Source organism: Perognathus longimembris, chromosome 14, assembly GCF_023159225.1.
Source record: "Perognathus longimembris pacificus isolate PPM17 chromosome 14, ASM2315922v1, whole genome shotgun sequence".
NCBI lineage: Eukaryota > Metazoa > Chordata > Mammalia > Rodentia > Heteromyidae > Perognathus > Perognathus longimembris.
Window position 1 is genome coordinate 61339349 of NC_063174.1, and position 12664 is coordinate 61352012.

Genomic DNA, 12664 nt, shown 5'->3' on the forward strand with positions numbered 1-12664 from the left:
TGTTGCTCATTTACTGATTTTATGTCCAGGTTCTAGGGAAAGATCACCCTGATGTTGCCAAGCAGTTAAATAACTTGGCCTTACTGTGCCAGAACCAGGGCAAGTATGAAGAAGTAGAATATTACTATCAAAGAGCCCTGGAGATCTACCAGACGAAACTGGGACCAGATGACCCCAATGTGGCCAAGACGAAAAACAACCTGGTATGTTATGGATGGGCCAGGGTCCCTTACCCTCCTCCCAAGTCTGAAGGCTTTGTAATTTCATCTGTAGATGGGAATGTGTGTTTTCTTTACATATGAAGGCACTAAATACTTTGTTTTATCTCAAGGCATCCTGCTATCTGAAACAAGGAAAGTTTAAGCAAGCAGAAACACTGTACAAAGAGATCCTTACTCGGGCTCATGAGCGGGAGTTTGGTTCTGTGGACGGTAAGAAATAGGCTCCTGTTTTTTGAAGGTACAGTTGGGTATGTGGTGCCTCAGACCTATAATCCTAGATACTTGGGAGAATTAGAGGATCAAGGTTTAAGACCAGCTCAGGCAGAAAGGTTTGTGAGACCCTCTTCTCAGCCCATAGCTGAGCACAGTAGCACATGCCTGTCATCCCGAGCTATGTGATAAGTGGAGAATGGGAGGATTTAGGTTACAGACTAGCTGGGCAGAAAAAGTCTTCAAGACTCTGTCTGCCATGGAGGGAAGTACGAAACTATCTTAAGAGTAAAGGCAGGGGCTGGGAATGTGGCCTACTGGTAGAGAGCTTCCTTAGCATGCATGAAGCCCTGGGTTTGACTCCTCAGTACCACATAAACAGAAAAAGCCAAAAGTGGCACTGTGGCTGAAGTGGCTGAAGTGGTTGTGTGCTAGCCTTGAGCAAAAGAAGCCAGGGACAGTGCTCAGGCCCTGATCAAGTCCCAGGACTGGCAAGATAAACAAACAAAGGCTCTATGTATGTATGTGTATAGTGGTAGAGCATTTGAGGCTCTGTTCAAACCCCAGGACTGCAAAAGAAAAGTAAAAGCACTTTGTTTCTCAGCTAGTAGAGTGGTAGAGGGTTAGGTAAGACTCTGGTTTTCTGTTGTAAGGGGACCTGACTCAGCTGTGCGGCAGGTTAGGATTCCCTCTTGTTGGAGCATCATGATGGGCAGAGAGAATTCTAGCTGTACCCAGCCTCGGAGGCGTTGCGAGACTAGATATGCCAGGTGAAATACTTCCAGGTGTTTTGTGAGCAAAATTACCAGGCCCAGCACCTGTGGAGATATGTCAGGCTCTTCATTTCACATCCACAGCGCTAGTTGTGAATGGTTGTCTTCTGTGTCTTCCAGTCCTCCATGGCTTTTCCTCCAGTGTGAACTTCTTTTTTTCTTTTTGGTGCTACTGCTGGGGCTTGTACTCAGGTCCTGGACACTGTCCTTAAGTTGTTGGTTTTTTTTTTTTGCTTAAACTGGTACTCTCACTTGAATGACAGCTCTACTTTTGGAGGCTTTGGTGATTAGTACGAGTCTTATGGATTCTCCTGCCTGGGCTGGGCTGGCTTAGAACCATGATCTTCAGAACTCAGCCTCCCGAGTACCTAGATTATAGGCATGAGCCATCAGCGCCTACCTTCCAAAGTGAACTTGATCTGGCCAAGTTGACAAGAAGGATCACACTAAAAACCAGAAAAGCTTTGCAACTACTGAGACTTAACAGCTCCTGTCTTCACTTTATATAGTGTTGTTTTTTTCCTCCCTAGATGAAAATAAACCCATATGGATGCATGCTGAAGAAAGAGAAGAGTGCAAAGTAAGACTGTACTATTTTGAGGGTCTTTCTAAATTGGATGCAATGCATTCACAGCCATCACTCATTTGGAATTATCTCTCATAATTTAGGGAAAGCAGAAGGACGGGACGTCTTTTGGGGAGTATGGTGGCTGGTACAAAGCCTGCAAAGTTGATAGGTAGGTCCGTTGCACTGAAAACCAGGCAGCCCAGGAACATATTGGGTCTTGAGCAACTGGGGAAGGACTTAGGTGTGAACCTATTTAGTGTTGTGGTCACATAGGCTCACATTTTCCCAAATTCTTTTTTTTTTTTGCCAGTCGTGGGGGCCTGTGGCTGTCCCTGAGCCCCTGAGCTTCTTTTGCTCAAGGCTGGCGCTCTACCACTTGAGCCTCAGCGCCACTTCTGGCTTTTTCTGGCTATGTGGTGCTGAGGAATTGAACCCAGGGCTTCAAGTGTGCTAGGCAAGCACTCTACCACTAGGCCACATTCCCAGCCCGACAGTTTCCCAAATTCTGATGACATATCCTATGCTTTCTTGTAAATGAAATAATTTGCATACATAGAACCCACTCCCAACAGAATGAGTTCTGCCCATTAATGCTTCTTTGTGAAGGTTATTTATCTGACTGAAGGAAAAGAGATGCTCAAATGATGAGACAGTGTTGAAGGCAGCTGCTCAGCCCATGAGGACCAACGTGCAGCAGGCCTAAGAAAGCCAGCTCTGACTGAACCCTTCCCTAGCCACAGCCACAGTGATCTCTCTCTCTCTCTCTCTCTCTCTCTCTCTCTCTCTCTCTCACACACACACACACACACACACACACACACTCACTCCCACTCCACCTTTGCCTTCCTGTGGGGGAAGTGTTCGCCCTGCCACGCCTCTCCCTTGTGCCTTCCAACCCTGAGCTTGCTCCCCCCTCCTGCCCTCTGTGCTTCATGGCTGCAGCTGTGGAGAGCACACCTTTGCCTGCTCAGCTGCATTTCCTCTGGTCTAATTTTCCTGTAGCACTGGGCTTCCCACTCAGGTTTCGGGAAAAGTTACTGGAGCCTGGTTTGCAATAGATTCCTCCCTCTGACTCCCCAACCTTGCTGTAATATGTGATAGTTACATCTTTCATTGGACAGTTGTCTCAAAGTCATGTTATTCCTATAAGTAGATGCCTATTAATAGTGAAACAAAAAAGCAACTTTCAGAGTAGATTTGTACTAAAAAGGGTCTCTATATGCTCTTTTTTTGAGATACAGTCTTGCTGTGTTCCAGGCTGGCCTGCCTCACAGTGTTCATCTTCTTGCCTCAGCCTCTTGAATGCTGAGCTTGTAGGCATGCACCATTATGCCTAGCTATTTCTAACTTTTTAGTTAAAGACCTTCTGATAGGAATGCAGCCATACTGCTGTCCTTTGTCCAGTCTCCTCATATATACCGTGTCTCTCTAGGGACATCAGGGTGGGACGTTCTAGCTTACTCTGCAGGTGATAGGATGTGTTCAGCAACACAGTGATCTGCCCTTACTCCTTTTTTTGTGGGCGAAGCTCTTGCCTGCAAACACAGCATGCTGACCATTGGACAGACAGACGCATACTGCCATGGACAGAGATGAGGGGTCTGTGACAGTGGTCAGGCCCTGGCAGGGACCAGAGGGCTCTGACAATTGTGGGCAGAAGGGCTGCTTGGGTTGAAAGCACTCATTAGAACATTGTCGCTAAAACAAAGGACTATCTTCTCATGGTGTCCCTCCCAGAACAAACTGGCCTTGAGAAGTTACCTGGCCTCTGTACCTCTCAGCTGCTGGCATTGAAGCAGGTTGTGCAGTGGAAAGTTTTAACCTATTGACATCACAACACATTTCTGACTGGCCTCTGGATTATATGCTGTGATGGCGATTGCCTTAGGACCTGTACTTAACAGTTCCATCTAGGACCTGCATTTAACCGTTTCATATATTATGTGCTTTTTTACAGTCCAACGGTTACAACAACTTTAAAAAACCTTGGTGCACTTTACCGACGTCAAGGGAAATTTGAAGCTGCAGAAACATTGGAAGAAGCTGCCATGAGGTCACGTAAACAGGTGAGTCCCACACTTCTGCTAGGCTTTTTTGCTCATGGCTGGTGCTCTGTCACTTGACCTACACTTCGATTTCCAGCTTTTTGTTGGATAATTGGAGATAAGAGTCTTTGAATTTGTCTGGGTTGGTTTCAAACCCCATTTTCCAGATCTCAGCCTCCTGAGTAGGATTATAGGCTTGTGGGAGCCACCTGTACTTGGCCTGCTGGCTATTTTATGAGGGAATTTTATAGACTCTTCTGCCCTTGCTGTCTTCAAATCTCTGTCCTCACCATCTCTGCATCCTGTGTAGCAAGGACTGCAGGCGGCTCACACATGGACAAGTGTAGGCTGAGAAGAGCCCCGCTGTGTAATAGACACAGTAGGCACATATGTTTATTAAACAATTGCAATAATAAAATCCTGGGATTTTTTTTTCTTTCTTTCTTTGGCCAGTCCTGGGCCTTGAACTCAGGGCCTGAGCATTGTCCCCGGCTTCTTTTTGCTTAAGGCTAGCACTCTGCCACTTGAGCCACAGTGCCACTTCTGGCTGTTTTCTATATATGTGGTGCTGGGGAATCGAACCCAGGGCTTCATGTATACAAGGCAAGCACTCTACCACTAGGCCATATTCCCAGTCCTTTTTTCTTAATGTGGGGTTATCTATAGTATTGCCTTAATCAACAAATTAAACGTCTACCATAGACAACTGCCAACCATTTCATACAGATGAAGTGTACACAGTAGGTTATGCACCATATAGAAAATCGTATATGTGAATTGGCTAACAAATAACTAAAACTACATTAACAAAAGGTGGTATTTATTGAGAGATTGTTTTAGTCACAGAATGATTGCCCAGGTCTTTTTCTTCCTGGAGGTCAGAGCTATTGGATACTAAGGGGCACTTTTCTCAACGTGTCCTCCCTCGAGCCCTCCATGGTAGGAGAAGGAGGATGCTGTAGGACAGAAGACTTGTGTCCTCTCCTGGACGACAGCATGGATCCCTCTGAGGTGCAGAGACCCCCGAGTCTGGTGGAGGCCGATCTCCTGCAGGGTTAAGACTCTGAAGCACTCTGACCCCAGGAGAGGGGAATGTCTACGTCCTTCCATGACTGAAGGCTCCACTCTCCAAAGGCACACACTGTTCACCTGGCAGCCTCTTAGCCATTTAGACACCACCACTTTCTCTCCTTTCTAATGCTTGTACTGGGGCTTGAACTCAGTGCCTCATATTCCTGCTTGCCTTTTGTACTCAGGGCTGGTGCTCTACCATTTAAGCCATAGCTTCACTTCTGGCTTTTTGGTGGTTAAATGGAGATGAAAAGTCTCATGGACTTTCCTGCTTAGGCTGTCTTTGAACCTCAGTCATCAGATCTCTGCTTCTGGAGTAGCTAGGATTATAGGCATGAGCCACTAGTGCATGACTTACTATTTTTTTGGGGGGGGAGTTACAAGTACTTTTTTTTTTTTGCTAATTTCGAGCCTTGAGCTCTCACTTGGCTTCTTTGCTCATGGCTAGGGCTGTATCCCTTGCACCATACCTCCAGTCTGGCATTTTGCTGATCAATTGGAGATGAATGCTCAAGGGCTGTTTTGCTCAGCCTGGGTTTGGACCTTGATCATTAAGCCCCTCAGTATCTGGGATTGTAGATGTGAGCTGTTGGTGATGGACCATTTTAGATACTCGATCACATCTCTTCACCAATCTACTGATCTTTTTATTTTTACTTTTAAAACATTTCAGGTAATTTGTAGGCATCAGTACTTTTCTTAACAAGACATTAACTAAAACTACAGCCTACTTTACTACAGCTTTTTGAGGAAAACATTTACAGTGTGTTGACCTATGTTTCTGTTCTTTTTTTTTTTCCAGTCCTGGGGCTTGGACTCAGGGCCTGAGCACTGTCCCTGGCTTCTTTTTGCTCAAGGCTGGCACTCTACCACTTGAGCCACAGCGCCACTTCTGGCCATTTTCTGTATATGTGGTGCTGGGGAATTGAACCCAGGGCTTCATGTATACAAGGCAAACACTCTTGCCACTAGGCCACATTCCCAGCCCCATATGTTTCGTTCTTGAGTTTTGGTGGTGTGGACATTGTGGAACCCAAATCCCTGGCTGTCACCTAGGCAGCCCCCGCTGCCTCTTGTCCCTAGTGATGTTGAGGTATCTGAGAAATCCCTTGTAAGATGGAAGTGCTAATGGGTCAAACTATTTCCCCCCTGCCTGGCTCACAGGGTCTTGACACTGTTCACAAACAGAGAGTGGCGGAAGTGCTAAATGACCCTGAGAACATGGAGAAGCGGAGGAGCCGGGAGAGCCTCAATGTGGACGTGGTCAAGTACGAGAGTGGCCCTGACGGAGGGGAGGAAGTGAGTATGAGCGTAGAGTGGAATGGGGTAAGTACAGTACACAGCTGGCCGGCAGGCACTAGGGTAGCCGCTGGCCCACTCGCCGCTCACTGGCCTTCTCTGTCTCATGTGCTATGCCTTCTACTTTTCTCAAACTAAGTGCCAGGAAAGTCTTCTTATAAGTCCTAACTTCTGCTAATGCTGGAGGCTGTTGCTTGCTTGGAGTAGTCTCTGTCCTCTCCCTAGGAACCCATGAGAGCTGCCTGGCGCCCTAGGAGCCCGCACATGCTGGTTGAGTGTCCTGGCTGTGTAAAATGTAATCCATAGTCACTACTGGGATCGGTGTAGCAGACAACTAACTGCTTCTCTAACTCGCCCAGTTCACTGCTAACTCGGTGCTTCTGACTTCACTGTGCAGTCTGCTCTAGGTTTTTTTAGAATTGATTAGCTTGTCTTAAAAGGATATGCTTTTTAATTGGAACTTCTTTTTATAAAAGAGCAACTCAGCCCAGTGCTGGTGGCTAATGCCCATAATTCTAGATACTCAGGAGGCTGAGATCTGAGAATGCAATTTGAAGCCAGCCTGGGCAGAAATATCTTTGAGATTCTTGTCTCCAGCAAACTATCAGAAAAGCCAGAAGTGGAGCTGTGACTCAACTGGTAGAGCACTAGCCTTGAGCAAAAAGAAGCTCAGGGAATAGCGCCCAGGCCCCAAGTTCAAGTCCCAGCATTGCCAACCCCCCAAAACAAACAAAACAACTGAGCACAGCATTAGGGTGGCTGCTCCTCTTTCTCTCTTGCCCGAGCCCCCCAGCAGCCCTGACCCTCAGCCTGCCTGCCCCTGCTTTTCCATGGAGGGGCTGGCTGCACGGACCCAGCCTCCTCCCTCTGCTTGCTCTCGGGAGTTGTCTCCACGGGGCCGGTGTCTGTGGAAATGTACCCCTTCAGGGGAGCTGGAGGTGGGATTGGCATTCCAGCTGCGCAGCTGGCATCTGAACATGATGGTGCACTCGTGTTCAAGTGCACTTGAGGGCCTGTCTTACATTTGGAATTGTGAGGAGTCACCATCCTGACTAAACATTTTGTAAAAGATGTTTCCAGCCAGATTGCAGGGAGGACATTCTCATGACTGTCTTTGTCCAGCAGATACCTTGTTTTGGTTCTTTCCATGCTTTGACAGCCAATCAGCATCTGCTTTGATGGCATAGGCCCAGGCGGGCAGTGGTCCCAAACTGCAGTGAGGCCCAGGAGGCCTGTGGCCAGACGGTGCCGGCAGAGCTGTGTGCTGCGCTCTTCTCAGCTGCTCTGGCTCCCGCATGCTTGCCGGAGGGAGGGCGTGTCCCGCTTGGCCTTCAGAGGCCTGCCTGCAGATCCAAACACTCCTGGCCCAAGTTCTGGAGGAACTTTCTCTGAGACAGTATTTCTAGGTCCATACCTATGGACATCCTGTGACAATACCATTGTTAACAACCCAAGTTCCCTCGGGTAAAGGTGGGAGGAAGGGACATGGAGGAGCGCCTGATTTCCCAAAGGGTTAGGGTAACAGTGCCTCTTTCAGCAGGGGCTACTTCCTCCTCTACTTTTTTTTTTTCCTTTCTCTTGCCAGTGTTGAGGCTGGAACCCAGGGCTTTCCTGCATGCTAGGCAAGTGCTCTACCTGAGTTAGATCTCACCTCTTTTATTTTATTTTGAGACAGGGTCTTGCCTAGGCGGCTCTTGAGTTAGTGCTCCTCCTGCCTCAGTTCCCTAAGTACTGCTGTTCTAGGCGTGCTCGCCACACTCAGCTGTAGAGCACACTGTTGGTATTTTTAAAAAGTGTCGTACACTTTAGGTGTTTAACTCTATTGAGACTTGATTATATGTGGTACATGAAGAGTTCATTTTCTGTGTCCGGTTTGGTTCATATGGGAATACAACAAAGTCTGGCACACTGGCTTGTCTTTTCACCCGCAATAAAATGATTTTTTTCCCCTGCTGTTTCTGTTGAAGAGTCCCTGAGATTTCATAGTCAGTGGTTTAAAGATGGTTACCATTAAAGGATGGCTACCTGGGCCCCCACTTACTTGTGTGCATCCAGCTTTTTTAGGGGTAGCAATGTAGCTCAATGTAGAGTGCTTGCCTGGTGTTCATGAGGCCCTGAGTTGGAGTCTAGCATTGGGAAAGGGGAAAAAAAAAGATTTCTTTTTAGCATTATGTAATTGAGATGGAATAAGAAAGTAAATGTTGAATAGATGTCATATGTACCTTCAACTTCAGATTTTAAGTTCTGGGTTTCATACAGGTGGCTTCCTTGCTCTTCCTGATTTAGTTTATTAGAATGAGAACACGTTCTCCACTGTTTTTCCTCCTTGCTATCTCTTAGTCTGGAGTCTGCTTTGAAACTCACAGTCCTCCTGCCTCAGCCTCCACACGCTGGGATCACATACATTTGTAGTGAGGAAATGCCACTCAGCTTGCAGTTTTCTTGTAGTTCTGCATGAGATTTTAAGATGAGGTGTGGGTGCTCTTTAGAGCTCTTGCCCCCAGAAGGATGCCGAGTGCCCCCCATGCAGTCAGAGCTTCAGCAGACAGTGTATCGCGGAGCCTGCTGGCTTTGACCACATCAAAGGAGCCATCTCGCAAGATTTGAGGCCTTCTAAAACAGAGAGGCAGACCAGCCGCCCGGATCACCCTGCCGACAGTGGAACTGTGTGTCCACGAAGCAGAGGGCGGTGAGGGTCAGGGGGCCAGGATCCGCAGTGGCTCTGGGGCAGCTGGGGACCCAGCAGACCCAGCCCAGGGCCAGCAGTTTGTGCTCCTCTTTGCATTGTGAAGGGGGTGGTGGTGGAAGGTCACACTGAGGTGTGAGGGCAGGTTTGGCAGGTGCTATCGTGGAAGTGGAGGCTTTGTCCTCTTTGGGTCCTGCTCCCTTGAGCTTGTTCCTCAGCTTCAGTCCATGTGACCTCGTGTCCACTGTGTGCAGTGCACCTGTCCTCACAGCTCCTCGGGTGCCCCCTGGGCTGTCTTGTGTGAATCGTTGCATGGGCCGCGGGTCCTTGGAGACAGCGGTCGGGTTCTGTGGACCTCCACCCCCAAGGGCAGCTTCTCGTCGTCACTGTTCTTTCCCATGTTCAGATGCTGGGGCTTTCCTCAGCGTCCTTCAGAAGTACCATGCCCGTCTCTCCCTCCACGCTGAAATTTCCACACATTTCACTAAGGCACTGAATTTTATTTTTTTTCTGCCAGTTCTGGGGCTTGAACTCAGGGCCTGAGCACTGTCCCTGGCTTCTTTTTGCTCAAGGCTAGCACTCTACCACTGAGCCACAGTGCCATTTCTGGCCTTTCCTGTGTATGTGGTACTGAGGAATCGAACCCAGGGCTTCATGTATGCTAGGCGAGCACTCTACCACTAAGCCACATTCCTGGCCCAAAGCACTAAAATTTTACCAAGGATCTTTGGGGAATGTGACAGTGTTAATGAGAAATAGTTTAGTTTTTATTTTTGAAAAACTATACTAGGAAGACAACTAGAATATACTGAAAACAAATTGAATTACCACAGCACCTGCAGTCCTGTTATTAGATAATAATTGCCACTGTGCATTTTAAACCAATAGGCCATGTGATTAACTTCTGCTCAGAAGTCTATTTTGCAATATGAATATCTTTCATAAAGCTATAAAGAGGTGTCAGGATTCAGTGACCTCCAAGTCCCCGAGCCGCTGCGTGGCCTGTGTTCTGGGGAGTTGCTGCCCCTCCCCCAGGCGGCGGGTGCTGGGCAGGGCAGGCGGACTTGCCTGGTGCCAGGGGGTCATGGGTCATGGGCCTGGGCCTGAGAACCACCCGTTTGCCTAGATCCCTGAGGCTCCAGGGACGCCCTGGCCGGCCCCAGTGCCCACAGCACCTGCCACTTCAGTGGTTTCCAGGGGTGTGGGTGCCCAGTGAGATCCTTTGGGACCTGGGAGGGGGTGGTGAGCACCCATGGTGGGAGCACGGTTGTGGTGGGCAACAAAATATCGGTCCCTTCTTGTGCAGAGCAGTGGGAACTGATGTGTTCTTGTCCTCCCAGCATTCCTGAGGCCTTGGTAACAAGTTTTATTTTTCCATTTAAAGATGAGAAAGATGAAGCTCGGGCTGGTTAAATGACTTGCTCAGCGTCCATGGTGAGTCCGAGCGGGCAGGGGCAGGCCCCACTGTCTGTGCTCCTGTCGAGACGCCGGCTGCCCCTGGGGCAGGACGCAGGAGGCGTTGTGCCCAGGGAAACCCATTTTCTTTGGATGGTCAACTGCATGCTTACAACGTGCCACTGCCCCTTCAAGTCACCTGGACTTAAGGTTCTGAAGTGTCTAAGATGCTAGTGTTTTAGTTTATGAGAATGAGAGTCAAATGCTTGAGGAAGGATGGCAGTGGGGGGATATGGCAGGACAGGAGAAGTTACACGAATGTGTCTTCTGCGTGTAGCCTTCACTTTGGTTCTTCATTGGTGACTCTCCTTCATGTACAGTTATTTGTGTCTTGCAGTAAGTAAATGATTCCTAGGATGATGCTATCTCCACACTGCCTTCCACTGATGCCTGTTTGGACTAGGCCAGCCTAGATTTTCCAAGATACCTTGGGCCCAGCTCCACCCCTGAGCCGGCCTGGTGAACCAGAGAGACAGAGGGGAAGGCCCAGGATGAAGCCATGATATCTGTGACCTAGAAATACTGTAGACCAGGCTGTGCGGCGCGGGGCCTGCGCCCTGTCCTCCTGTGGGCTCACTGGTTCTCTCCTTTCTGTCTGACAGGCCTAGCTGCCCGGGTGCCTCCCGCCCTGCTCCTGCATGACGGGCAGCGCCTCCTCCGGCCCCCCCCTCCAGCGCTGCCCGCTGTGTCTAGCAGCCCCTAGGAGCTTGTCAGAGCTGCACCTCTGGGCCTGGTCATTCCTTTCGGTGCTGCTGACCTGGGGTTCCTGATCTCTGTATACATGTAGCTTTGCCAGATATGTACTTAGTAATATCAACTGTATTAATAAAACCCATTGACTGTGTAACACGATGTTTAACCATTAAGAGCGATTAGCTGTACACTCTGCTAGCAGGTAGTTAGAAGTGTCACACAGGTTTACCGCAGTGGCATGACAGTGACCTGTGGACAGTGGCTGAGCTGTAGGAGTAAGGCATGTGTTGCACGTCTGTGATACTTAGAGACCACCTGGCCAGTGCGCCTGCCCAAGGCCCTGGACATGCTCCAGTAGACTTGCTGTGTAGTCCTCTGTAATTCTGCTTTTCTCTACTAATCTTTAAAAGCTCAGTGATGTGTGTATTTGTCTTTCTAACTTCTAATAAACTCACTCCAACTGACCTGTGTCTGTCTGCTCGATACACTGCTCGTTCTTCCTCAGGGCCCAGCCCTGCGCAGCCTCTGCAAGGAGCGGGTTCCTGTCTTACGGGGGATCTGTCCTGAGAATAAGTGGTGCTGCACACACATTTCCCACTCTGTTTCTGATTTTCCCATCTGAGCTCTGCCAGCTGCTTTATTGCTACTCTCACTTGGGCTATGACAGCTGGCTACTCCTTGCTTCCTACAAGAGATCTGAGGATTTTTAGTTACTTCATAAAGGAAACTTTTTAATTGTCCAGCCACATTTATAGCTGACACTTAATAAAACCACGGTGAACTTGACTGACAGTTCATCTAAGCATGGCTGTAGACGCAGTGGTCAGGAGGAAGGCTTTGGGGTGGGGGGCTCCATGCCGGCCCCTCGGCTAGATGCTCACAGTATCCAGTGTGGGGCTCACTTTTGGTAATGCTGTGGAAGCTACCTCAGTTTTTATGGCTGCTGTTTTTAAAACAGTCTTAGTTCTCCTTGGGGGGATGTGCTTCCTTTTGTTGGAGTGAACTTCCTCTTGGAGGCCTTTCTGGATTATTGCCTTGTCTTTAATGGCATTTTAAATGGATAGATTTCTGTGAAGTCTGCATTTATGTACGTGGCAACTGGTGGTGTCCGCCACACTGGAGTCCCTGCGGCGGGCGGGCTGGGAGTGGCTGCGTGTACCTGCTGTTCCTTGGGTGTGGAGGGAGAAACACAGGAGCTTCACACTTGTTCACATTTTTTTCAGGATGGCACTGGATCTTTAAAACGCAGTGGTTCCTTTAGCAAACTCCGGGCTTCCATTAGACGCAGCAGTGAGAAGCTGGTTAGGAAACTGAAGGGAGGAAGTTCAAGAGACAGTGAGCCAAGAAACCCCGGGTAACTATCTCCCCAAGCCCGCCCTCCCTGCCAGCCCGCGTCCCTGTGGCCCCCGAGCCCTTCCTGGCCAGCCAAGCCCGGACTCGGCGCTCGGAAGGGGGAATAGTTCTGTCTGGTTGGTTGGGACTTGGAAGTGGCTAAGAGGGTTGTGCCTTCAAAAAACATTCATGGGATTTTTTATTTTGTCACATGTTCAGAGAAAGCTTTTGCTGTGGAAAGTGGGAATTTAATATTATGTAGACATTCTAAGATTCATTTAAATCCTTCAAATGTTTCATCTTTCCAAATC

At 48.7% G+C, this 12664-nt stretch overlaps 1 protein-coding gene across 12 annotated transcripts in view; it reads left to right on the forward strand.

Moving 5' to 3' along the window:
- Positions 1-12664, forward strand: part of Klc1 (kinesin light chain 1) — a 44050-nt gene that overhangs the window by 25673 nt on the left and 5713 nt on the right. The window contains exons 8-15 of one of the 12 annotated variants that reach the window (XM_048362654.1): positions 30-203; positions 332-431; positions 1735-1784; positions 1874-1941; positions 3730-3838; positions 6077-6214; positions 10258-10307; positions 10931-11487. In XM_048362654.1, coding sequence (XP_048218611.1) covers positions 30-203; positions 332-431; positions 1735-1784; positions 1874-1941; positions 3730-3838; positions 6077-6214; positions 10258-10290 — 672 coding nt within the window. In that variant the 3' untranslated portion in view covers positions 10291-10307; positions 10931-11487. Of the gene's footprint in view, positions 1-29; positions 204-331; positions 465-1216; positions 1224-1734; positions 1785-1873; positions 1942-3729; positions 3839-6052; positions 6215-10257; positions 11488-12244; positions 12376-12664 lie in introns of those variants that run through there. The other 11 variants (XM_048362661.1, XM_048362653.1, XM_048362660.1 and 8 more) reach the window with 11 other exon arrangements.